Source organism: Balaenoptera physalus, assembly GCF_965194825.1.
Source record: "Balaenoptera physalus genome assembly, chromosome: 18".
Taxonomy (NCBI): Eukaryota; Metazoa; Chordata; class Mammalia; order Artiodactyla; family Balaenopteridae; genus Balaenoptera; species Balaenoptera physalus.
In genome coordinates this window covers 32,286,867-32,311,538 of record NC_138899.1, presented here as the reverse complement: position 1 = coordinate 32,311,538, position 24,672 = coordinate 32,286,867, and the positions used below count along the sequence as shown (strand labels likewise).

The following is a 24,672-nucleotide window of genomic DNA, read 5'->3' as shown; positions in this document are numbered from 1 at the left end:
AGTGTGAAACTTGCACCTACACATTCTGCTAATTAGGATATGAATAAAAGTCATAGTCTAGTGAAAACTGACTAGTTTTCCTGCCTTGAGTCCTATATATCTGTCAGCTCAGCAAACTGCTGAGTTCTGTATACATTTCAAAATAGTTTATTGTTACTTCTGAAAGCTATTAAGAGACTCCACTTTTTTTCCAAATTGTAACAGTTTGAGTCATTAATAAAACTCAAAACTACTGAGAATAAAGTTTCGTTCTACTCTGGTGAGTTAAGAGTATAAATGCTCTTGGGGACACATAATGGTCTCATAAATCGCATCCCATAAGGGAAGGTTTGTGCACCTTTGTTTTCCTACAAATATTTTCATCCATTGGTCTTTAAGCGGGGCCATGAGTGCTGGATCAGTGATACTCTCCATTTGGGAAGTGCCTTAGAGTTCACAAAACACTGCTGTCTCATTCGATCCTCACAAAAGCCTGTGGCAGGAACACAGGCATTACTATATCTGCATTCTGTAAATAAGCACCCTATGGCATTCGGGGACTTGCTGGGTGTCACCATGGTACCAGTCAGTAAGAAATGAGCACCAATTCTAAACGTTTCTTTTTTCTACTACCCGGACAGAACTCAGAGCCAGAAAGCAATTTGGAGATCCCCCTCACCCCCAATGGTGAGGATAAGACCATACAATTTGCCCAGAGTGGGACTCTGGCCACACAGGGACTAAGGACGCCCTCGTTCGTCCCCAATGTAATGAAAAGGAAGGCTTCAGAGTCAGACATAGCTAGGTTGGACCCTAGTTCCAAAATACACTCCCTGTGATCGTGTGCAAGTTACCTACATTCATTTGACTTTTGGTTCTTCACTGCTTAAGTGGGAATATTAACACCTATTTTCTGTAGCTGTGGGAATGAAAACAGATAAGAGATGTGGTGTGCCTGTCTCAGGACCACTGCTCAGAACACATTCTTTTCTTGCCCTCTTTTCAATTCACTGTTTACATAATGGTACTCAGCTTTTACATTTTATTTCATAAACTAAACATCTCAGCAATCCATAGTTGCTTACAAAAACTGGTTTTAAATGTATTTGTTTCTGACTTTTACAGGTCATCCTTATGTTTCTTTTATTAATTGTTCAGTCTTTATTATATATAGTCCTTTCCCTTAAAATACTAGACCAAACAGTAAACATACTATTCTTATTATAATTTATTTTAAAATGTAAGTCAAAACCCACATCAGTCTGCTCTGGACAATACATTTGTTATATATTTATTTTTGTAATTTCTTTTTAAAATTACACCGTTTTGTGCTTAGAATGGAAGCTAATCCTTCCAATGATCAAGTATTTTGTGAAGTGACCCATGCTGACACTACTTTGCAGCAATAAAAGTCAAGACTCTCTAGGGTGGCACTCAAAACCAATTAACAGAGATACATAGAATTTTATATTGCATCCTATCTACTACATGCAGTGCTGGGCATGGTCCTGGAGTCAAAATACTGCTTAGAAAGCATCCTTAGAGAATTTTCTGGGGATGCCACAGCGCATTTAGGAACAAGTTTACAAAGAAGCTGCAAGAACTCTCCAGCTAATCCTGGTGTTTCCCTCCTCGTGGTCTAATAGGAGAGGAAGGAGGAGGTCTCCTCATCTCCATTCTGCAGATGTGAGTGAGTGCTGAGGCTGGGGAACCTGCAAACAGGGCCAGCAGAACACAGAGGGGGAAGTGAAATTCAGGACCAAGGACTCACAGCTCTGGGCTTCCACAAATCATACTCCTGCTTCCATGAAAGTCCCTCCTATCCTTCCAGGAAATAAAAGTAACACATTGAGTGAATAGAACATTATCTATTCTGATCTTGAAATTTTTGATAATAGGGGGAACTAACCCTTGGAAAACATGTTCTGCATTTCAAACTTACCAGAAGTACATTACAAAAAAAATTCTTTTGCATTCCTCTCAAGATCCCTAAAAAAGCTTCCTAGGACTTCTTTCATTTTCTTAAAGTTATCTGAAAGTTAAATGGACTCAAAATATGATAATCAGAGTGAATAGATATGTGCAGTCTATACATTTTATAAAGACAGAGAGTAGAAATGTTTACCAGATTTAGTAGTAAAAGTATATATTCATGTGACTACTTAGACATAGTAAAAGCTAAAAATCATTATTACACTATTATCTAATGATGCAGTTGAAAGCACTTTTCTATAAATAATACTGTAGCAGAATTTCAATGCAATTTGTCATTCTTCCTCATTGAATTGCCTCTTTTCTTCTGCCACATTACCTGTTTGTCATTCCAGATAAGTTGTCAGGTCAAAAAAAATCATTGTCTTCTTTAAGAGCAATATTTTTGTGGCTATTCTCCTAGAATAAAGCCTTATTATAGAAGTGACCTTTAAGTATATATGGGTGACACCAGCATCCTACCTGTATTTATTACGCAGAATCTCATGCTCTGCGTATCTAGGTATTAACAGTTCCCTAGCTTTATCTGTTGTTGCACTATTTTTATGTACGTTGATTTGTTAGCCCAGTTGTTAATTTTTCAGTTACACTATACTAGGTACATTTGTATAAATTATGGCAAAATTTCTTTTGAAATGGGAAAGGGAATAAGTAAAGAAATACAGTATTCGGCCTTGTTGTCATGGCTTCTGTTCTGGGATTATGATCCCTGGGGGCCAAAGAACACAATCGTCAAAACAGGAATCCAGTTCACTGGCATCATGCTGGAGTAGTCTCAAAAATTATTCCCCACAATGTGCTATCCTGGTCTGTAGAATGCACTAAATATGGCAAGCCACTGACCTAAATCAGCTGTTTTTAACTGCTCTTCCCCCAATACTCAGACATGTAATTCTCATGTTTATATACACAGTCAAACAGACACCAGAAAATAGACACAAATAAACCCAGATTTTGAAGGTCGCTCATTATGGCTATGGTACCGACAGCAGGTTAAATGATATTTCCAGTTAGCTGCAACTCCACTCTTTGAACCGATTACAATATACCAGTGAGTCCTAACCCATCAATTTGTATCCACATCTTAGATGAACACTGCTACAAGAAGCCTTTTTACAATGAAATTGAACACAGAATCGCAAAGCGTAAAAGAGACAAAAGCAATATGTAGCTATAATAAACTTATTTTATGAACAGAAATTCTTAATAATGATTACAAAATGGATATGAAAAGAACAACTATGTGTTTTAACATAAACACTAAAATGTGAGGGTTTTTCTATGATTAGTGGCAGCATCCAAATGACCTTGTATTTCGTTTCAGTGAGTGAGTCTAAAAGAATCTGGAACCACTGAAATTCATCGTTAAAAATGGTCAGACTGTTTAACAGGCCATTCTGCAATCTCCGAATCCTCTGCCATTAGAATAATGTCGATTTTCACTGGGTGGAGAAGTACTTGAATAATTTAAATTTGTACTGAGTGGAATGATATAAAGGAACCTTCTGAGGTATTTGAAATATTCTATATTTTGATCTCTACGAAGGTCACATGAGTGTATTAATCACTGAGCTGTACACTTAAGATCTGTATACTTAACAATATACATGTCACATCTTAATAATAAAACAATGACCCAGAAGCCTGAAAAACAGTAAAGGAAACTTTTGTTTTTAAGTTAGTTAAGAAAAATGTCTAATGAAAGTGTATATTGTTTATCATTATTATTAGAGTTAGAAAATAAGAACCAAAATGATTCCTAATATATTATCTTGGCCACACATGCTATAAAGATTCACTTGATACAAATGACTGCTAAGCCATGGTGAAGTCACATGTTGAACACATGTGCCTGACTTTGCCTGACATTTAAATTGAGCCTGGCACATGTGTGCTTTAGTAATGTACTCAGCTGTGCAATTTTATGTGAGTGGACATCTGTAGACATGAATTTGAAAAGAATTCGTGCAAAGTGACAACCTTTATAACTAGCAATGTATGATAAAAAGGGTCATAACGAGAAGCAGCAACAACTAACATTTATTGAGGTTTTACTACAGTACAAGCACTGTGCCGAGTTCCTGCATTCAGCACCTCAAGAATTGCATTTACAGGATTTTTAAACATATGAACAGAGACGGCAGGAAATCTGTTTTGCAATCTGCCCCTAAAATAAGATAGTATGGCAGTACAAATTAATGCAATTATAGGCTCCAAGTTTGTAAAAAAAAAGTTGTTTGGCAACTCTTATACATGATTGTATTATAATTGCAATTTTAAAATTTACTGACTTTCATTAAAATGAACCTTAAGCATTTAAAATCTAGCATTCTATAGGTGTCATCTTGAAAAGCATCATCAAAGGAACTTTTCTGACACCAGATGCATATCTTCTCATTAGAAGAGTTTACAGCTCACAAACTCCTTTCCTTAGCCCGCAAGGGCAGTGAATAAGCTGGGAGACATGATGGGGATGAATTTCCTGGCTTAGGACTCCTTTCCTAAACAACTATTGTCTTCGTGATTAATATGTTTCATATGTAAAGCAGGTTCTTGACTTTTTTTTATTGGATCTCGTATAAATCATCTATTATCATTACATTAAATCTTATTGAAGTTTCAATTCTAAAACTCTAAATTCCAAACTCTTACTTGATTACTTAAATTCAAGTAATTTTTTTTTAACATCTTTATTGGAGTGTAATTGCTTTACAATGGTGTGTTAGTTTCTGCTTTATAACAAAGCGAATCAGCTATACATATACATATATCCCCATTATCTCCTCCCTCTTAAACTGGTTTTAAAATCAGCAACAACTGGGTTTTACAAGCATCGGATTTGCTAAAAAGGAAGTACTGACACTTTTTTCCCCCCTAAATTGGGAAGACATGTGAAACAATCTTGAATCTTTTTTTTCCCCTGTGATAAAGACGGGTTTGCCTGACCCATGCAGACCTTCCCCAATGACTGGTGATTTCTGGCATATATTCGATGCTCAAGAAATGTGAGCTTCCGTGAAAGATAACAGAAATTACTGCAATGCGTGGAGGAACTTAAGTTCACTGGAAATTTTCTTTGACTACAAATATCCTAGATATTGTGGTGGACAGAAAACGAAACCACTCTTGGCATGTTAGAGATGACATTCTCTACTTGTCTCCTTCACGAAGCTGAGGGTGAGGTCTTTACACATGGCAAACGTTCAGTAAGCACTGAATGCACGAAATGTAAGACGGAAGTAATCCCCTTCTGATGTCTGTCGTGTCATTAAGTAGAACAATAAAGAACAATAAACAGTCATTCCAATGATCTGGTAGGAGTATTTGGATGAATCAGTAATATTTACCTGCAATTTTGGCTTTATAATTTTAGTTATGTAATATAAAGAGGTAACTATAGTTCCTGGGCACTTTACAAGCACAGAAATCTGGAAAATACTTGAGACTCTCCCTATCTTTAATGGATAAGAAATGGGAAGGTTGGAGAGTTATAAAATATTATGGAGTTAGCAAATGGAAGAGCTATTACTAAAAGAAAAGCTCCTTATTTTCTCATTGGAATAAACCAAGACCCAACCTCATTTGGGGTTTAAAGCTTACAAATACTTATTCACGTTTGAAGTTAAGAGATCAGAGGAAGAATTTCAAAGTTCATGTGGATAAGAAGACAAAGATGTACCCAGAATGAAAACAGAGAGGGGGAGATACAAATGACTATGGCAGTTACTGGGCCTTTCTTTAATAAGTATATTTTGAATGGATAAAAATTCATAATTGCTACCTACATTGATTTCTCCAGATAGTTATCAGATAATCAAATTTATATATTCAGACAAAAACATGTTGTAACTAAGTTGTTTTTTTTCCCCCAAACACAGTTATTTGAATAACTGTCCCAAGCTTTCTTTTCACTCTGGGTTGATCTCTAGTCTACAGAAATGAACATCACTCCTCTGGCTGTCATTTTATTTTTCTCATCTCCCTCACAGTTACGTGTACACATTTGCTTCCTCGAATCTTAGGCTCCTTCCCCTTCAGCACTCACGATTCCTTCCTATTAACTTGCTGCATCCAGGCTTATAAGTCCTTTCCACAACTCAATGAGATCTGTACCGTCTCTAGTTCATTTTTTGCTAAATTGATTAGAGTTCTCATTTTTCACTCTCCTGAAACCTCAAAGGGACAGGATCTGGCTGAAAATCACTCCTCCCTATTTTCCTGATGCTTCTCTTAGCCCTTCTGTCCGTGTAACTTTCTTTATCTGTCTCCTCACCACAGGTCTTCCTCCAAAACTGGTCCTTGGCATCTTGTTCTTCATTGAGAAGGACTGAATAGATCTTATTTTAAAGATTAAGTAACCAAGAGAATGCCTTAAAAAAAGACTATGAATAGCGAAGGTAGCTGGAGATGTGGACTGACTGGAATTCTTGCACACTGCTGGCAGGAATTAAAAGGATACAGCTACTTTGGAAAACGGTTGGGTAGTTTCTTACAAAGATAAACATACATGTTCCCTTGAAGCAGCAATTCCTCTTCTAGGTAGCTACCTAAGAGAAATGAAAACATGTCCACAGAAGAGTTGCACAGAATGTTCATACAGCCCTAACATAATAAACCCAAACTGGAAACAACCCAAATGTTCATCAATGAGTGAAAGAATAAACAAATTATATTACATCCAAGTAATGGAGTACTACTTAGCAATGTAACAACATGCAAGAATCTCAAAAACATCATGTTGAGTGAAAGAAGACTGAAACCAAAGAATACATAGTATAAGAGTCCATAAATGAAGGTCTAGAACTACTCCATAGACAGACATCAGAAAGTGGTTGGCTGGGGGTTAGAGGGAGGTACTGAATTTACTGGTGGATGCAGGGGGCGAAGGTAACGTTTTAGGCGATGGAAACGTTCTGTATCTTGATTCAGCACAACTACTGAAGCCCGCGCGCCTAGAGCCCGTGCTCCACAAGAGAAGCCACAGCAATGAGAAGCCCGCGCACCGCAATGAAGAGTAGCCCCAGCTCGCCGCAACTAGAGAAAACCCGAGCGCAGCAACAAAGACCCAATGCAGCCAAAAATAAATAAATTAAAAAAATAAAATAAAATAAAGCTAGTTACACAGGGCATATTCACGCCCCCCACACCATTTCTCTCTACCCATCTCATACACATACTTCTACTCTAACATTAATTAAAAAATAAAAAAAAAGTTGCAGGTGTATGAGTACAGTCGCCCCCACTCCCCCACAGACCCAACCCCGGCCCCATGCCCACCCCATCCAAGGGTTCTGCATTTGTGGATTCAACCAATAGTGGATTGAAAAAAAAAATTTTTTTTTCCATAAAGTTCCAAAAAGCAAAACTTGAATGTGCCAGGAGCTGGTAACTATTTACATAACATTTACATTGTATTTACAACTATTTACATAACATTTACATTGTGTTAGTACTATACGCAATCTAGAGATGATTTAAAGTAAGTATAAGGGAGGATGTTGTGTATGTTATATGCAAATACTAAGCCATTTTTATAAGGGACTTGAGCATCCTCGGATTTTCGTATCCACGTGGGTCCTGGAACACAATCCCCATGGATACCAAGAGGCAACTGTATATACAGTTGTTAAACCCTTTGCACTGTATTTTATTTTTTGAATTTTATTTTATTTACTTTTTTATACAGCAGGTTATTAGTTATCCATTTTATGCATATTAGTGTATTTATGTCAATCCCAATCTCCCAAGTAATCACACCACAACCACCCCCTGGCCACTTTCCCCTTGGTGTCCATACGTTTGTTCTCTGCATCTGTGTCTCTATTTCTGCCCTGCAAACCGGTTCATCTGTACCATTTTTCTAGGTTCCACATATATGCGTTAATATATGATATTTGTTGAACGTATTTTTAAAATATGTGTGTTTTATTGTATGTAAATAATACCTCAAAAAGAAAAAATAAACCTCAATAATCATTCTTATGCCAATTGACTGCCTCTCTACATTTCCAGCCTTCTCCAATCGGTTCCAGTTCCAGACCTCAAAATTCCAACAGGATGGTTCCGTTTGTATGTTTCACCATTTTATCAAACTCCACCCACTCTACTCAATTAGATTATTCAGTTCAAAGGCATGGACATTCCTTTTGCCTTTATCTTATCCTTTAGAGTCTAGTTATCACTAAAACTGTCAATTATTCCTATAAAACATAAATCATAAATCCTTTCCCTTCAAGACAGAATGCAGGAAGGAGCACTTTTAACATGTGCTGTGAAATATATCTGATCGGGCATCATTAGTATCACTACTTATTAGTTTTATGATGCCTACTAAGTACTTAACTTTCCTGAGTTATACTGTCCTCATCTGTGAAATGAGATAATTCATCCACTGCTACATTAGGAACATGGTGAGATACATAATAAAAATAAACTGAGACTTATAAAGCACTATATTTTTAATACAACACTTAGGGTTATTGTTACTGGTTCAAAAGCCACCACTGGAGCCCTGGCCCAGGCCCAGAGGTGCTCGTGTCTGAACTACTTCAATAACTTCCGATATTGTCTTCCTGAGTTTTTTGGGCATGTGACCAACTTGTTACTCATTTTCATGACTAATAATTTATCATGCAATCCCTTTTAAAACACTAGGATAATCTTGATCTTTTAAAGATATACATGGCAAGATTTATGAAACTCCTCATTTGTTTTCAAAGTAGCTGTCAATCTGGAAGCTTGGGTAAAAATGTAGGAGTAAAAAGCCAAGGCTATAAATATATTTTTAAAAAACCAGGTTGATTTTAGTCTATGAAGAGATTACATGCTTTTAATTCAACAGTTACTTTGTTTGTTTTCTTGACAATACTTTTGCTGGATATTCTCATATTGTAAAACCTTTACTGGTCTACTGACTTTACTTGAATAATAAGCCTCATAAAAAGTTACAGTGAAAAATTAATATCTTAACCCCACAATGTAATCTACCCAAGTAGACAAGAAGATATTCTAATTTCTTGATTTTAAGAAAGACATTTATTTTTTCTAATCAATTTCCTTGTTTGCACTTTACTATTATATACTAGGAAAAGTTTCTCTAAATGTACAATTTAAAATGAGCTTTATATTTGCATTAGAAAATGGAAACTACAAGAATCAATTCCATGTTTTCTATCACTTGTAACAGCGATTACATATACAGAACAAAATGGAGAAGGTATGTAGAAATGAAGACCCAAACACTTTTTGCTGAAAGGTCACGAAATTTTAGCTCAAAGATTTTATCTTCTCTTATCTGTGTAATAGTTTCAATTTTATGTTTTGTATTTTGTCACTCTCTTAGTCCACAGCTATCTAATTCCAGAAATCAGGGGAATAGACACATTAGCTAATGTTAATTTGTTTTGTCATTTTGTGCACCATAAGAGGTTAATCAATGTTAATTTGAGTTTAGAGACTGAACATAACTACATTTCACAGATTTTGCTTATTCAGCTAGAATCAGCTTCTTGCTAAGTGCTACATCTTTTGTAATACCACTCTATTACACTTGGCAAAATAAAACACTTCTGAGAGTATAAGCCCTGGAGATAAGAGCTTACACTATGAAATCCAGATATCAAGACTCAATAAATGTACTTGTTATTAATTTTAAAACATACATCATTAAGTAGCTATAGAAAGAAGAATTTATGAGATCTACCAGGGCCATCTAGAAATTTCATGAGAACATGACTAAAATTTGCTAAAACTTAGAAAATAAGATTTCAAAAACAGGTAAATTAATTTTAATTGCTTCTAGAAACAACAGCCATTTTTTCCCGAAATATTAGTACACTAGTCATCACTCTCTTAAAGCTTTGCATCTCCATGGGAGGAATATATTTCCCCACCCCACTGATGCTGGGCTTGGTCATGTGCCTTGCTTTGGCCAATGGGATGCTAGTAGATGAATGACGTGAGCAAAGGCTTAAAATTTGTTTGTACTATAGGGCTTGTCCTCTTATGCTCTAGCCACTGCTGTGAGATATACATGTCCTGGGCTGTCCTTTGGGTTAAGAAAAATGAGTAAACAGTACTGCTCCAAGAACCTGCAGACCTGCTCCAAATGACCAGCTGATACATGGAAGAGAAGTAAATGTTTTATGACGGTATGCCACTGAGTTCTGGAATGACTGGCTACACAGCATTATAGCGGCAACATATGATTAGGAAAAAAAAAAACAAAACACCTTGATATTGAATTTGGGGTGGTGCCATATTTTTCTTAGGTATTAAATTAATATTTGGTGGCAGACATTACTGATTAATTGAATCAGTCCTGTCCATGTTTTTCTTTTCCTCAGCCATACTCCAATAATTGGGAACATGTAAATTAGTTTTGGCCAGTGAGATATGAGCAGAAATCACATGGTGGGTGTCCTGGGAAAGCTTTTTAAAAGTGACACAGTTGGTTGCTATGTTCTTCTGGTTAGTTTTTTTTGCTTTTACTCCTTCTCTTCTGACTATTATAAGGGCGGGATACCTGGAGATGCAGTTGACTTCATATAACCATTGGAAAGCCACAACTGAAGGACAACAAAACAGGAAGAGAGAAGAAACCTTAGGACACTCCATCAGCCTGTCCTGCTTACTCCAGACTTCTTGTTATACCAGAAAAATAATTCCATGTTTAAGTTCTCTTGTAACATTTATTGTTATTTGCAACCAAAAGTAACATTAATAGATATTTGAAAGGATATGTAGATAGGTAGGTAAATAGATAGAACTTTATTCAAATTAACAAAAAAGATCCAAAATTGTACCCAGAAATTTCCTGGCATTTTTACTACACTAACTGCACATGGTTTGGGATTTAACTTTTAGGATAAGCCATAATGTGTGATGTACTAGATTTCAACTGAGGGCAACCCTAAACTTTGTGACTGTGAAAGTAGATGGCACAAAATCATGGTAAAATGTCAACCTGATAAGATTCACTCTGATCCAAGCTATCTTTTTCTATCTATGTCAGATTTTTCTTTATAGCAGCAGGTTCTCCATGAAAATGTATCCTTCAATTTTCTACTTTCATTTGACACATGTAAGTAAACATATTCAATGAGATTCAAGTGTGGGAGAGTGCTATAAAGTGAAGGAAAATTATGGTACAATGGCAATAACTCATGAAGAGTAATAAGAAGAGACGGTGTCTAGAGCATTTGACTGCAAATGGAAGAGATTATATCCTGGTGAACTGAGTTAATTTCAAATATATTACAGTATGGTTTTCTATCATATGTACTCTCTCTGACTATATTAATAAATGAAAGAGTGATGAATAGTTCTGGGAACTTGTAGCGAAACATTAATATTTCAACATCACCGTTGAGTATCTATGTCAACACACATCAAAAATGCATGAGAAATGACTACCTATACTCACTAGTTACACTCATTAAGAATATATGGATGAGAAATATAAATGGTATACATAAATTTGCAATGCAATTACAGGTAGAACACATAGAAAGAAAAAAGCTACACAAAGATCTCACACAGAGAAGTAAAATGCCACTTTATTTTAAATTATGAGTCATCTCAGTAATTACTAGCACTAAAATTTTTTTTAAATATAGAAGTAGCAAAAATAAGTAGCCAAAAAAAAAAAAATAAGTAGCCACTCTCAAACAAAAGTGGCTCTTCATTCTATCTATGATGTAGCTTTGGAATCCCCTACTTTAAAAATAAATATAAAAACAAAAGTTTGGCTTTAAAAAGTTTGATTTCTATCTATTTTTAAATTGATCACCTAGAAAGTAATAAATCCACATTAGAATGAGGCATGGCAGTTTGAAAAACAAATCAACACTCAGTTAACAATAATTTCCAAGTGGTTAGGAAGGCTAAACAAATAATCTGTTTATATCTGTAGTATATTGCAAAATGATGTTCACTTCAGTTGGGGAAGGGGAAGGTCAAACTCACTGTTTAGCATTATGCATGGAGTATCAAATGTCTACCAAAGAGACGAGATATAAATCACTCTCAAAACAGCAACACCTGTGTAGTAGCTTTCATATATGGTGCCTTTTATTTTCTTTGCTCTTTTTTGTTTGTTTTGTTTGTTTGTTTTCGTATTTTCTGGCATTTCTAGAACAAATTGTATTACTTGTATTCTTTTTTTTTTTCTCTCTCTCTCTTCGGCCGTGCCACGTGGCTTGCGGGATCTTAGTTCCCTGACCAGGGATTGAACCCGGGCTCTCAACAGTGAAAGCACAGAGTCCTAACCACTGGACCGCCAGGGAATTCTGGTGCCTTTTATTTTATTTTACTTTTTAATGATCAAAAAGATTCAGGCATAAAAAATTCTGAGGGTAAGCTCTCACCTGGAACGACAGTTGCATCATTTTTAGGGAAAAAGTATGAATGTTTCTGTATCCTAGAAGATACAGTAACAATATATGAAAAAAAAAACTTTCTAAGATAATAAATATTTTTGACTCATCAGGGGATACAAAATTAGATTTCAAGAACCCAGGCCCAAAAGAAGTAAGTACTTCTTTGAAAGAAATTTTGAAAGAAAAATTTTGTTTTGTATTTATTTTTTGTTTTTGTTTATTGATTCTTGTGTGGGTTAAATAACTGCAGATTCCCTTAAGAAAAAAGAAAGAATTTGTATCACAGCATAGAGGGAAAAGTATGAGTGGATAAAGAGATTCAGTCCTGAATCCCTCTCCCTAGGGATGTAATGGTAGCATCATTACTTGGCATCAATAGAGCTCAGTTTCTTCTGTAAAATTAAAGTTCTCTATTGGTCAGTGAGTTTGTTTATTCATTCCAGAATATTCCTGCCTTAAGGTCTCTGCACTTGTTATTCCCTCTGCCTGGAGGGCTGTTCCTTTAGATATCCTGGGGACTTGATCTCATGCCTCTTTAGGTCTCTCCTAACATACAATCTTATCAGAGTTCTTTAAATGCCTTACGTGAAAGAGTAAATGCTGTCTACCATTCCAGCCCACTCAGCACCCACACCCTGTCTCCGTCACCTCCACAGCACTTACCTTCTTCAGGGGTACCATATGCTTACTGTCTGTTTCCCTCCCACCTCCTCCACTGGAATCTAAGCACCATGAAATCAGTGATTTTGTCTATTTTATTCAATGCTGTTCTAGTGTTCAAAAAAGTACCTGGCCAGGCACTGTGCTAGCAGCCCTGGAGATACACGGAAGACTAGAACATACTAGTCACATAAATGGTACCCTTTGGGATGTACAGTGTTCAACCTGCACCACCATACCCAGCTTCCTTGAGACTGAAATCTGTAAAACACAAAGCTGATGACGCCATTGCCATTTAAAACCTACTGATGTCTCCCCATTGTCTACAGAATAAATTCATCCTTCCTGATCGGGCCCCTACCCACCTCCCCAAGCAGCTGCATCTCCCAGCTCTCCGCCACACTCACTTCCGCGCCAGTTACCATGAACTCACATATCCCTACCGCATGTCAACGCTCTCCTCTACTCCAGACTGAGCTACGTGACCTTCCCCCCTTTCCTCACTGCAGCCCTTCATGCTTTTATCCCATTGGGCTTTGATTCGCCTCATATATGTTGATTCCGAGCTCCCTGTGGTAAGGTTCTATGAATCATTCATCCTGTATCCCCAGCATGTTAGCACAGGGCTGAATAAACGAATTAATTATTCACCAGATACAGACATGACTTAATTTGCTAATTCACAAAACAGTTCAAATATCAAATTATTATCAAAAACTGATCAGACTTTCTTTAAACGAAAGCGGGACCAACACGGTCCCATCAAAGCGATAAAAGTGACTGTGTATGGGTGTATAGTCTTCATCTGGCTATTAAATACCCAGGGACTGAGTTACTCAGTGATCATTATATATATATATATTTTTTTTAGTATTGCAAGAATGTTAGGTTGATGAAGGCTAAGTATACACTTTAGACTCTACCTATGTTCATTCACATCAAATCAGGAGCTTCTTCTGACCTCCTTTAGAAGAAGAGCAACGTAAAAGCGTTTATCTCCTTGGCAAGACAGCGAACGCCTCTAGGATTTACCCATCAGCCATGATGTCTATTATTAGTCTATTAGAGAGCTAGACTTCCACCTACAGAACTGAATCAAAGCTCTTTCTTTGTTAAGGCATGAAGTGGGGATTTGAAGGCGTCCCAAACACATTAGGCTTATTAAATAAAAGTATAGCTTCTTTTAATGAGACAAGAATCTGGGAAAGATTTAAAAGAAAAAAAAAACCCTGAAATTGTCTGACATACTGAGCTCTCTGGCTTCTTCTCTGGGCACAATCAGCTCAGCTGGGTTCGTTCTAATCAGCAGACAAGGGAAGAGGCATGATCCAAATACCCTCAAATCTTTTAGTCAAGGGCTGCAAAATTAGATGACACAGTACCATTTCAACCCTTGGACAAACATTTCCTTTTATAGATTGACAGAAAGCAATTCTAAAAAGGATGCTCATTTTGGGAATGTCAGCACATATGAATACACTGAAACAATAATTTCCCAAAATAATAGCAACAGTGAAGTTTATAGAAAGAACGCTCTAATGTATTTGTACTTTATTTCTTCACATATCAATATAATGTTGTGTGTGATTTACAGAAGTGGAACACCTTTTTAAAAACCATTTCTGAGAAGGCATCTGATAGAATTATCTCCCCCTAAGTCAGATTATATTTAAAGTGACAGCAAGTTTAAAGATGAAAAAAGTCTGAAATTATTTCATAAAAGTTATATTCTTATTGGGATTCAGGTCTCAAAAAACTTTGCTAATTTTAGATAGTTATGGTTTAGAGATATTAAAGCCACAACATAAAAACAAGAGCTGCCTTCATAAAGGAATATGGGTTTATAGTCAGACAAACTTTGATTTCAGTATGAGCTCTGCAAATTATCAGTTATAGGACCTCTGGGGATAGAGTAAACCTCTCTGGGCTTCCGTTTATTTGTGCATAAAAACAGGAGCATAGGGGCTTCCCTGGTGGCGCAGTGGTTGAGAGTCTGCCTGCCAATGCAGGGGACATGGGTTCGAGCCCTGGTCCAGGAGGATCCCACATACCGCGGAGCAACTGGGCCCGTGAGCCACAATTACTGAGCCTGCGCGTCTGGAGCCTGTGCTCCGCAACAAGAGAGGCTGCGATAGTGAGAGGGCCGTGTACCGCAATGAGGAGTGGCCCCGCTTGTCGCAACTAGAGAAAGCCCTCGCACAGAAACAAAGACCAAACACAGCCAATAAATATATAATTAAAAAAACAAACAAACAAAAAAACAGGAGCATAAGGCAAATTAAATGAAAACTATGTAAGTTCTCACAGAATCTGCCTGAAAGAAGTCAGTCAGTAACAGTTTTGTTTTCTCTTTCTTCCTTATCTCTAGGACAGTTCTCTACTGTAATTTAAAAGACATTAACAAAGTTATACATGAGGAGATTCAGAAACAAGGATCAAGAATTTTAAAATAAGGAAAATGAAAAACACACACAAAAAACCCAAACCGAAAAACCTCCAAGATTTCTGACCCTTCTCTGATCATCAGATGCAACCTTCTAAATTAAAAACCATGATGTTTGAGCCAGCAGCAGAATCTGAAGGAATAGGATATCCAACTTGCTACCCTATCTGTTCTTTCAAAGAGCATCTAAGTGCAAATAAAGATTCGACTCTTCATTTCCAGAATTCACAAATTGTTTTCCTTTAAGAAGAAGGGCACTTGACACAGGCAATATAATAAAAACAGGGGGAGGAAGGCAGTATTTTAATTAGCTTAAATGTAATTGACAAGGAACTATTTAAAAAGAATATCCTTTTAACAGGTTCAAATTTTAGGGATACTAACCAAAGCAAAAAGCTACTAAGGCTACTAATGTATGTTGCTTCTTTTCCACTCTGACAGTTACAGTCAAGATCAGAGAGGGCAGAGAACTCAGATATGGTGTGAGGTAAACAATCACGTGCATTTACCAATTCTGTGAAAACTGACACTGAGGAAAGCTGGTCCATCCCCTTAAAATCTTCATCGGCTTCCCCCACTCTCTACTCCACCCTTTCCCACTTCACTCTTACTGAAAGTATCAGGTCTAGATCTTTATTCTTTCAGTTTAAGGCTTGTTCCTGGTTAAACACTAATTCCTCTGAGGAGGGCGCTCTTTCAGATATTCTTATTCATTTACACTTTACTTTGAAGGAAGTTGATTATTCTACCAGCATCAACAAATGAGGAGTAGGAAGGTTTGGAGTTAGAGAAAAAAGAAGAAAAAGGGGTACAGAAATTAGAGGCTCTGGGTAAGAGAGCCAAATTTTACCTATTTAAAAAATATCATTGTTTTGCCTAGGGTTAGAGTTAATTATAATAATTTGCTCTAATCATGTGCCTGTACCTCTCTTTTTCCAAACACTTATTTCATAATTATGTTTGTCAAATAGTTAAGGGTAATGATCCTATTATAGCATCAGAGGGAAAAAAAAAAAAAAACCCAGACCTAAGCAAAACAGATGTTCTATGAATTGCTGGAAGTTGGCTTTGTCAGAATTTCTTGAATACATTGTCTCTGGCTCAGACAGTATCTCTACAGTTGAAATACAAGAAGGGTAGAGCCTGTCTGTAGGCCTCGCTATGGCCGGTTCTTCCCATTTATCTGAATTCACTGAGGCTGAGCTGATAAACGAGAAGCAAGTGAATCAATGAAAACAGTTGCAATGATCGGTTCAAGGGCAGCTCAGGAGCCTTGCTATAAAAATCGATTTACATGGTAGTCGACTTAGGTTGCAGCTCTAGCCACCAAGCATTGTTCCTTTTTATTCAAAGACAAGAATATCTAAATATTATATATTGGGGTGGGGAGAGGTGCAATTTTGGCTAACAACTTCTGCATTTCAAATCAAAGGAAAATTTCTTGAACTGAAGATTTAATAAACGTTCATTTTAAAAACCAGTAAAATGCATAATACCAAATATTTAAAAACAGCATTTATTAGCATATTAAGGTTTATGCTATGTAAATATAATAATGTCAGCAAAGTAAGCCACCAAATTAAAAATTCAAACTATGGCATGAGGCAAGGCTATGAACCCGAATGGGAAAGGAGACAAAGAAGAGATTCAGTTGGAGAGAGTCACCTTGTGGGTTAGGATCTTGTTTGAAGGGCTAGCCTAGGAAAAGGCAGTTTCGTCCCTCTCTAGTGTCAGTCTTTCCTAATATCTTCCTTTCTCATCTTCCCGCTTTCTTCCTTGACACTGCACTGGTGGCCAATGAGATAAGAGGCATGCCTTCAAACCCCTCCTAAACCATGGCTTTAATTGGAGAGACGTGTTTCGGTTGCCCAGGGCTTCTAAAATGTGCTGCCTCTATTGCACATAAACCCTTGATTTTACCACCTCTCTACCTGCAGACATCCTTCTCACCTAACTCAAAGTTCTGCAAGTGCCAGAAACAGATGCATGGATGTGTTTTGAAATCCTCTCATCTCGTACATGCCAAGATGATGTTCAATCCTCTTATGATTTGAAGCATTATTTTATTGATCATAGTATACTGGAATTTTTTTGTTTGTTGGACAGCTTTTGAGTTAATAGAAGCCATCAAGATCCAAAGGCAAACAGAAAAAAGAGGAAAGGGAAATTAATAGTGAAACAGAGACATGCATTAAAAATCAGAGAAATTAAGAGCAGGAAGACATATCCACCGAAAGTTAACTTTGGGTAAACCTAAGTACAGATTTTTTTAAAAAATTCTCTAACAAGGACTATATACTTATTTGTCCCAGAATAAAATTTTCCTCAACATATTGTTTTAAGTTTTGAAATACACCTATATTTAAGAGGTCTCTGCAGAACATTCTTTTCGCTTCATCTTAGCACTTCTCAGCGTTTACACACACATACTCCTTCTTGAATGATGGTTGATTAACTATTGATGGGTCCTGGCATTCTAGTGCTTCCCAAGTGACAGCTCAGTATTCTTTACTAATCATTTAATGAAAACACTTACATGAACAATGAATCTGGCACTTGCCTAGATACACATGCAACTTTTGTAATAGTAATAAAGGCAGGCGTATGCACAGTCAGAACAAAATATTGTGGGGCTTACAAATGTTTTCACAAAGCAGATCGGAGAGGTTATGTTGAAAATGAAGCTCCAGTTCCTAAGGTTGCTATTAAAAGTTTCATATTAAAATACACTGTTATATTCTCAGCACATAATATCAAAAGCACAAAAAATGGTTATGTTTAAGACGTTAATACCATGATTTGCTCTATAAGCCCGAAATGGAGTAAGCGTAACTTAGATTTTAGTAATCACAGTGCCAAACTTACAGAAACACACATATCTATAACACACACACACAAATTATGTATCTATTATATGGTGCAGGAAAACAGTGTGATTAAAATGTCTACGAAACTTATGATTCATCTCAGAATTGAACCTTGTCATCATTTAGTCTAATTTTGCAGGTGAGAACATGGAATCCTTGATCTTAAGATTTAGCTCCCACAAAACCGCAATCACTGGGCTGATCACTGAACTGGTGATGAAGTGACTGGGCACGCCAGCACTTAAATATCATTTCAGCCACCCTTCTGATCCAACGTTTCAGGTTAACATTGGCTTTGGAGAAACTAAGTTACCACAACCAGTTATTGGAACAAATGAGAGAAAAAAGTGTTTTTATACATGTTCAAGTGGAAGAATATGACTGGTAACAGACATTACAGGCACTCTTGAGAAAAAGATAGGTTTTGGGAGTTAGAAGTCCTAAACTTTGTCTCGTCACCACTTATTATATGACTCTGGAGAAGACACTGAACTTCTCTCATCCTCAGTATCTTCAATTGTAAAATCAGCATAATGACACTTGCAATATTTATATTTCCTAGTTGTCATGTACTTATACTACACACTATTACCATTATTGTTACTACTACCACTAATAATATATTAATTTCACCCTTGAGGCTCTCATCTGTCAAAACTTTGCAATTCAATTTTCATGCCTTGTAACTGTATCACACTCTCACAATGGTCCTGTAAGGTACGTATTCTTTCTTACTACAGATGAAGAAACATCTCAGAGTGGTTAGTTACCTTGCCAGATGTCACATGGCTATTAAGTGACTGAATGTGAACTTGAATCCAAATTTCTGACCGCAATTTCATTAGATTTGCCATATCCTGTTTCCTCTAATATATAATATACCTAGTACCTATTTATCATAGAGATATATTATTCATTTTATACACCCTCACATATACACACACATAGGCTTTAAATTCTAAAATGCCCTACTAATTTTTTTTTTTTTTTAATTTCAAGGCCTAATTCATGAAACAGAGTAGATATTTAGTCAATACCTGGGAAAAAAGAATTAATATATGGGAGGTAACTAAGATCATTTTACGTAAAGTGTTAATTAACTTTTGTGTTGGTAGCAACAGTGGCTTAATTTAAATCTTCCTCTTCTTTAAAATTATGTTAAAAATTACGCTAGAGAAAAAATACACATAGACTAGTCACAGGTGCAATTCTAGACACAGAATCGACGATGAAAAAGCAGCTATTTTCAATGAAAAAGGGCTAAACTCTAACCCTGTGTTACAGTTAAAGGAGTGAGAAACGATCCCTTTAAAAATTACACATGATTTGAATTTTTCAAAGGGGTAACACAGTATCTTCCAAATTTTAAATTTCAAAAAAGCTGTTCTGTACTTTCCTATCAACACAAGATAATACCGCCTGTCATATTTTACTTCTCTCGACTGTTCTATATGAATAATGAAAACCATGATGAGAATTAGATAGTGACATTCGAAAAGAACAATTTTTTTTTTTTTTTCAGAGTTAAGGAGAAGGGGCGGGAAGTCTTAAAAAAAGAAGTCTCATTTCTATTCAAAATACAAAATTTCAACTACGTAAAACACTCCACGTTTCCCTTAATCTCCTCCCAAAGAACACAAGGCTGAATGGAAAGGTGCCGACACGTGTGCCCGTTCAGAGCTAGAATGACATGTCTGGGGAGCAGGAGGTGCTGCTGTTTCCAGTATCCATTGAACACCTTGGCAATTCTTATTTCATCCTGAGAAGGTGATACTTACTCTTGTACTGCTCTGGCTATGGAAAGGGCCGTAGATCCAGTTTCATTAACGCTATCTAAGGTCACATTTGGCAGGTCATCATCATCACTGTCACTTTTACTTTGTCTGGGAGATAGGCCTCGGGGGTCCATTTGTGCTGGGAAAAAAAGGCATATATAATGAATTAAAATTAGTGTGCAGAAAGGTAACCTTGTCCTGGACCAACATCAAGCACGGAATGTCTCTTCTGTGTCTATCACACACATGGAATTCTCCAGAAATCCCAGGAATTCGTGAAAGGCGACGTATTTTATGGACTGAGCACGTACTGACTCTTTTCCCTCGTTCACCTGATTTATAAAACCTCCGTCAGCTCTCGGTAGTTTCAGGGGATGATTATGGAATAGAAAGTGTAAAATCCACAACATTACCAGCTTCTGAGTGGTCAGAAGCTGATTAGGTAGCTCCTGAGTTACTGTTCTACCCTCTGGCTTCTTCTGGCTTCTGTTGCCAGTGTTCTGGCCATTTCGCTGCACATTAGCGCTTTCCCTGGAAGGTGGAGAGCAGGAGGGAGAGAAGGTTTTATTTGCTTATAGCTCCCATCAGAAGCTTAAAGAACAACAAGGTTTACAAGACTAACATAAAGGTTTAGGTATTCTTCATACTACAGTGAATCCTTGCCCACAGTTCATTGTTGCTCTAAGTGGAGAGCTGAGTGCAGGAAAAGGACTGAAGTAGTAGCATTTTAACTGTGTTTACATGTGCTAGAAAGTGCCTTTCATCTCTATGCTGATCTCATTTTCCAAAAATGCATTTTCTAGATAAGATCCTCCTCCCACTGCAAACTTGCCGAAGCAGGAAATAGCCTGATGTTCTGACTCCTGTTGATTGGGACCATCAGATCCTTTTAAACGAGAGGATTACCATCAACATTTAATGTATTAATGTATATTTTTAAAAATAGATTTCATTTCCACCTCCTTCTCTTTATGAACAGCTTTAGCAACCACTGCCTAGGATTTCCATCAGCCCTCTCACCTCAGGCACGGAAGAAGCACACCTTCTAAATTAAAAGTACTGCGCTAGCTACATAATTGCATTGCTAAAATATATGACTTCAACCCTCAGCCGGCTCCCTCAGCCTGCTCTTCCAAGCTGCCTACAAAAGATTCCTGAAACCACCTCTAGCTGTAAAGAAAAGCAAAATACACTTAAAATCGTGGTTACAATGACATTCGGGTACATTTACAGTTTCATTTTTTTTTTCTCAAATCATTTTTTTTCTTGTTGTTACTGTGCATCAGACATTAGGTAGAGCCACAGGAAAATGCTGATATTTTCCCATTTTTTAAACCACGAAAGACAATTTCTCATGATTCTACCTAATACTTACCATATGAATAGAAAAACTATACCTAGAGAGTTCTGATATATTTCTAACTAAACTTGGTTAGGAAGGAGCGAAAATCTGTTGAACCTAGGGCGTGAGTGTACTTGACATACATCCTGCCTGTAAGTCTCAACACGAAAATGTACTTTGAATAGTAGAAGTGTTTGGTAAATGTTGGCTAAATTAAAGAGAAAATCATGAAACTAATCTAAAGCAGTGGTCCTTTGCTGATGACAAATTTGCCCCCCCCCCCAAAAGACATCTGGCAATGTCTAGAGACACACTGATCTGTCATAACTTGAAGGAAGGGGGAATGCTACTGGTACCCAGAAGGCAGAAGCCAAGGACGCTGCTAGACATCCTACAAAACACAGGACAGTCAGTGCTCCATGACAAAGAATGCACCAGTCTAAAACGTCAGTAGCACCAGGCTGAGAAACTTTGACTTAGAGATTTAAGAGTTTGGACATAACGGTGTTACATCTGATGACTTTCAATTGCATAACTATGTTCCAGTTTCAAAGTCACTAGCAACGAAATTAAATCACACATTCGATTATCCATCTTTTCTGGTTCTATCCTCAAATAAAACAATTCACTGTCATGTGACTCAGCACTCGTAACTTCCACCAATACAGCGCTCACTCACTCCAACGCCAGGAGTGAATTATGCAGTGACGCTCATTAAGAGTCCTTGAATGTTGTCTTTTTACCACATGGTGGGACAAAGACTTTCTTTTCCAGCTGATCTCTAGAGATTTCTTAGGAGAGGGATGTTGGAGAAACTCTTTGTAGAGGAAAGTAACCAGTTCCACAATTATGCAATAACAGAGAGCTACTTAAGTATTCAGTCATTCCAAAGGCACTGAAGGCATCAGACCGTTTAAGATTTATTTTGGCTACAGGCAACAGAAACTGGCTCGGGCTAACTTATATTAAACGAATGTACTGGAAAGATACTGAGCAGCTCATAGAATGGAAGGTAAAGATGAACAACCAGCACTCAAGGAGCCCAAGACACAGAGATGATACAGGCATTTCAATCAGAAATTCATAGATAAGTTTCCTCTGGGCCCATCTCACTGTAAAATGATTCATTTAACAATCGTTCACAACTGCTCAAATTCAACCAAGAAAATGAGTAATAGACCTAGCTAGGCTTCCAAATCTCATACTGTGTGGTGTTACATACACCTGTAAACATCAACAATTTAACATTTAAAGTTCCTGAAACACCATGCACGAAGACTCCTTTGCCAAGATATCAAATTAACAAATAGCCAGAGAAAAGAGAATATTTTGGTCCCATTTTGAGCAAGCCAACTAGAGCTCTCATAGGTAAGTAATACAACTCAAGGAAGACACAGGCAGTTAACCAATAAGCAATTTGGCTGTGAAAGTTAGTCTCGCTGTATGACAGATTCCAAATAACTGGCGTGAGAGTTGATCATCTAAATTATGTTATGTTTCTATCTTAATGAAAGTTTAAAACATGTTAACTATGATGTCTTTTTTGATGTACTTTTCAGGAATATTATAATTGAGGATTTCTTTCCAATAGTTTCAATAAATATTATGAAATACATCTGCTGCCGTCATGCTGGGAAACTCTTTTTACCCGTACCTTCAGCCAAGTCGAGGAAGTAATTAGAAAAGCTTCTTAAAATGTGCATTGCTGATTAGGTCAGATGATTAGCTTATCTACATACTCGCATAATTCCACTCTATTTTTATTAAATGTGGGGTAGGGACATTTATCCTAGTTAACCTCCATTAGTCTTTGAGTTTTCTCAGCTCATTTAGGGAACACCAATTCTTTGGGGCGCCCATGCAGAGAAAATAGAAAAGTTACCTGGGCATCAGAACCAAAAACATACCTATTTCCCGAAGTAAGAGAGCAGCCAGAGAACTATAAGCATCTGAAAAGAATTTACATTTGAGATTTTATTCCTCTTAAATGAAAAAGGGATCAGACACTGGTGGGTACCCCAGCTCATTGCTGGTGGAAGTGTCATCCCCGAGGTGGAGGTACTGGGGAACACGGCCCATGTCACACAATCTTGGGAAGATAACTGCAGAACCCCCAACACCTGAAGTTGAACCTATCTACCCTTTCAAACAGCCACCTATAGTCAATGTTATTGTAAAGATCATCCTGATGAATCTTGTCTCCCTGTAGCCATGCTCTCGTGGGGCTCCTTCCCACCGTGACTCTGGCCTTGGCTCGATGGCTTGAAGTCACTTTAGACTGAGCGGACACATTCCAGCCACCAGATGACCACGTTCATAGGAGTGACTAGCGTGAGAACAGCCCGGCTAAACCCATTCCAAATTTTTGACTCACAGAACTGTGAGTAAATAAAATAGTTGCTATTTTAATCTACTAAATTTGGGAGTGATTTGTTACACAGCAATACAAAAATCAATGTACTGACACAGGAGGGAAGGGGGGCAGGGCACAGCCTTTGAAAGAATAACATAGCCCGAGGACATGACATAAACTAGAACCAAATGGGTCCAAGATGGCGGACAAGCTGACTTCCACTAGACCTTGAGCCTCACTATACACTCACTGTAACACATCAGCAAGCTAAATGACACACCCACAGGCGCCATGACAGTTCCAAGATGGGCCATAAGGATCAAAAAGTGGGCAGTGGCCCAATTCCTGGAAATCTCTGCCCCATCCCAAAATAGCTGGAATACTCCTCCCACTCATTAGCCTATGAAATTACCCTCCCCTATAAAAACTGACAACCCTCATACCCTGGTGCCTTTCTCACCTTCTGAGATGGCCCACACTCTGTCTGTGGAGTGTGCTTCTCTCTAAATAAATCCACTTCTTAGCCATCACTTTGTCTCTCACTGAATTCTTTCTGTGATGAGACATCAAGAACCTGAGTGTCATTAAGTCCTGATACCAGGTGTGTGATCTCAGTTGGAAGACTGGGGGTTTTGGCCGGGTTCGAGTCCCAGCATGTGGGTTCAAGTCCCAGCCTGAGGTGCACGGTTTCAATACCAGCCACTCTCCCAGCTCCTTCCAGTAATTTCCTGGCAACGATGTGGAGAAACCTCTGCTACAATTATAGTCAGCCTATCACACTCCTCTCTATTTCCCTCCCAAGAGGTAATCTGGCCTTCAGTGGCATATATTTAAGCGGGTTATTAATACAATAAAGGAAAATAAATGCCACACTTTATTTTA

At 37.4% G+C, this 24,672-nt stretch overlaps 1 protein-coding gene across 7 annotated transcripts in view; it reads right to left on the bottom strand.

Moving 5' to 3' along the window:
• Positions 1–24,672, bottom strand: part of KLF12 (KLF transcription factor 12) — a 462,496-nt gene that overhangs the window by 104,102 nt on the left and 333,722 nt on the right. For all 7 annotated transcript variants that reach the window (XM_082434879.1, XM_082434881.1, XM_082434877.1 and 4 more), the window contains one exon: positions 20,099–20,234. In XM_082434879.1, the coding sequence (XP_082291005.1) occupies positions 20,099–20,234 (136 nt within the window). The remainder of the gene's footprint in view (positions 1–20,098; positions 20,235–24,672) is intronic.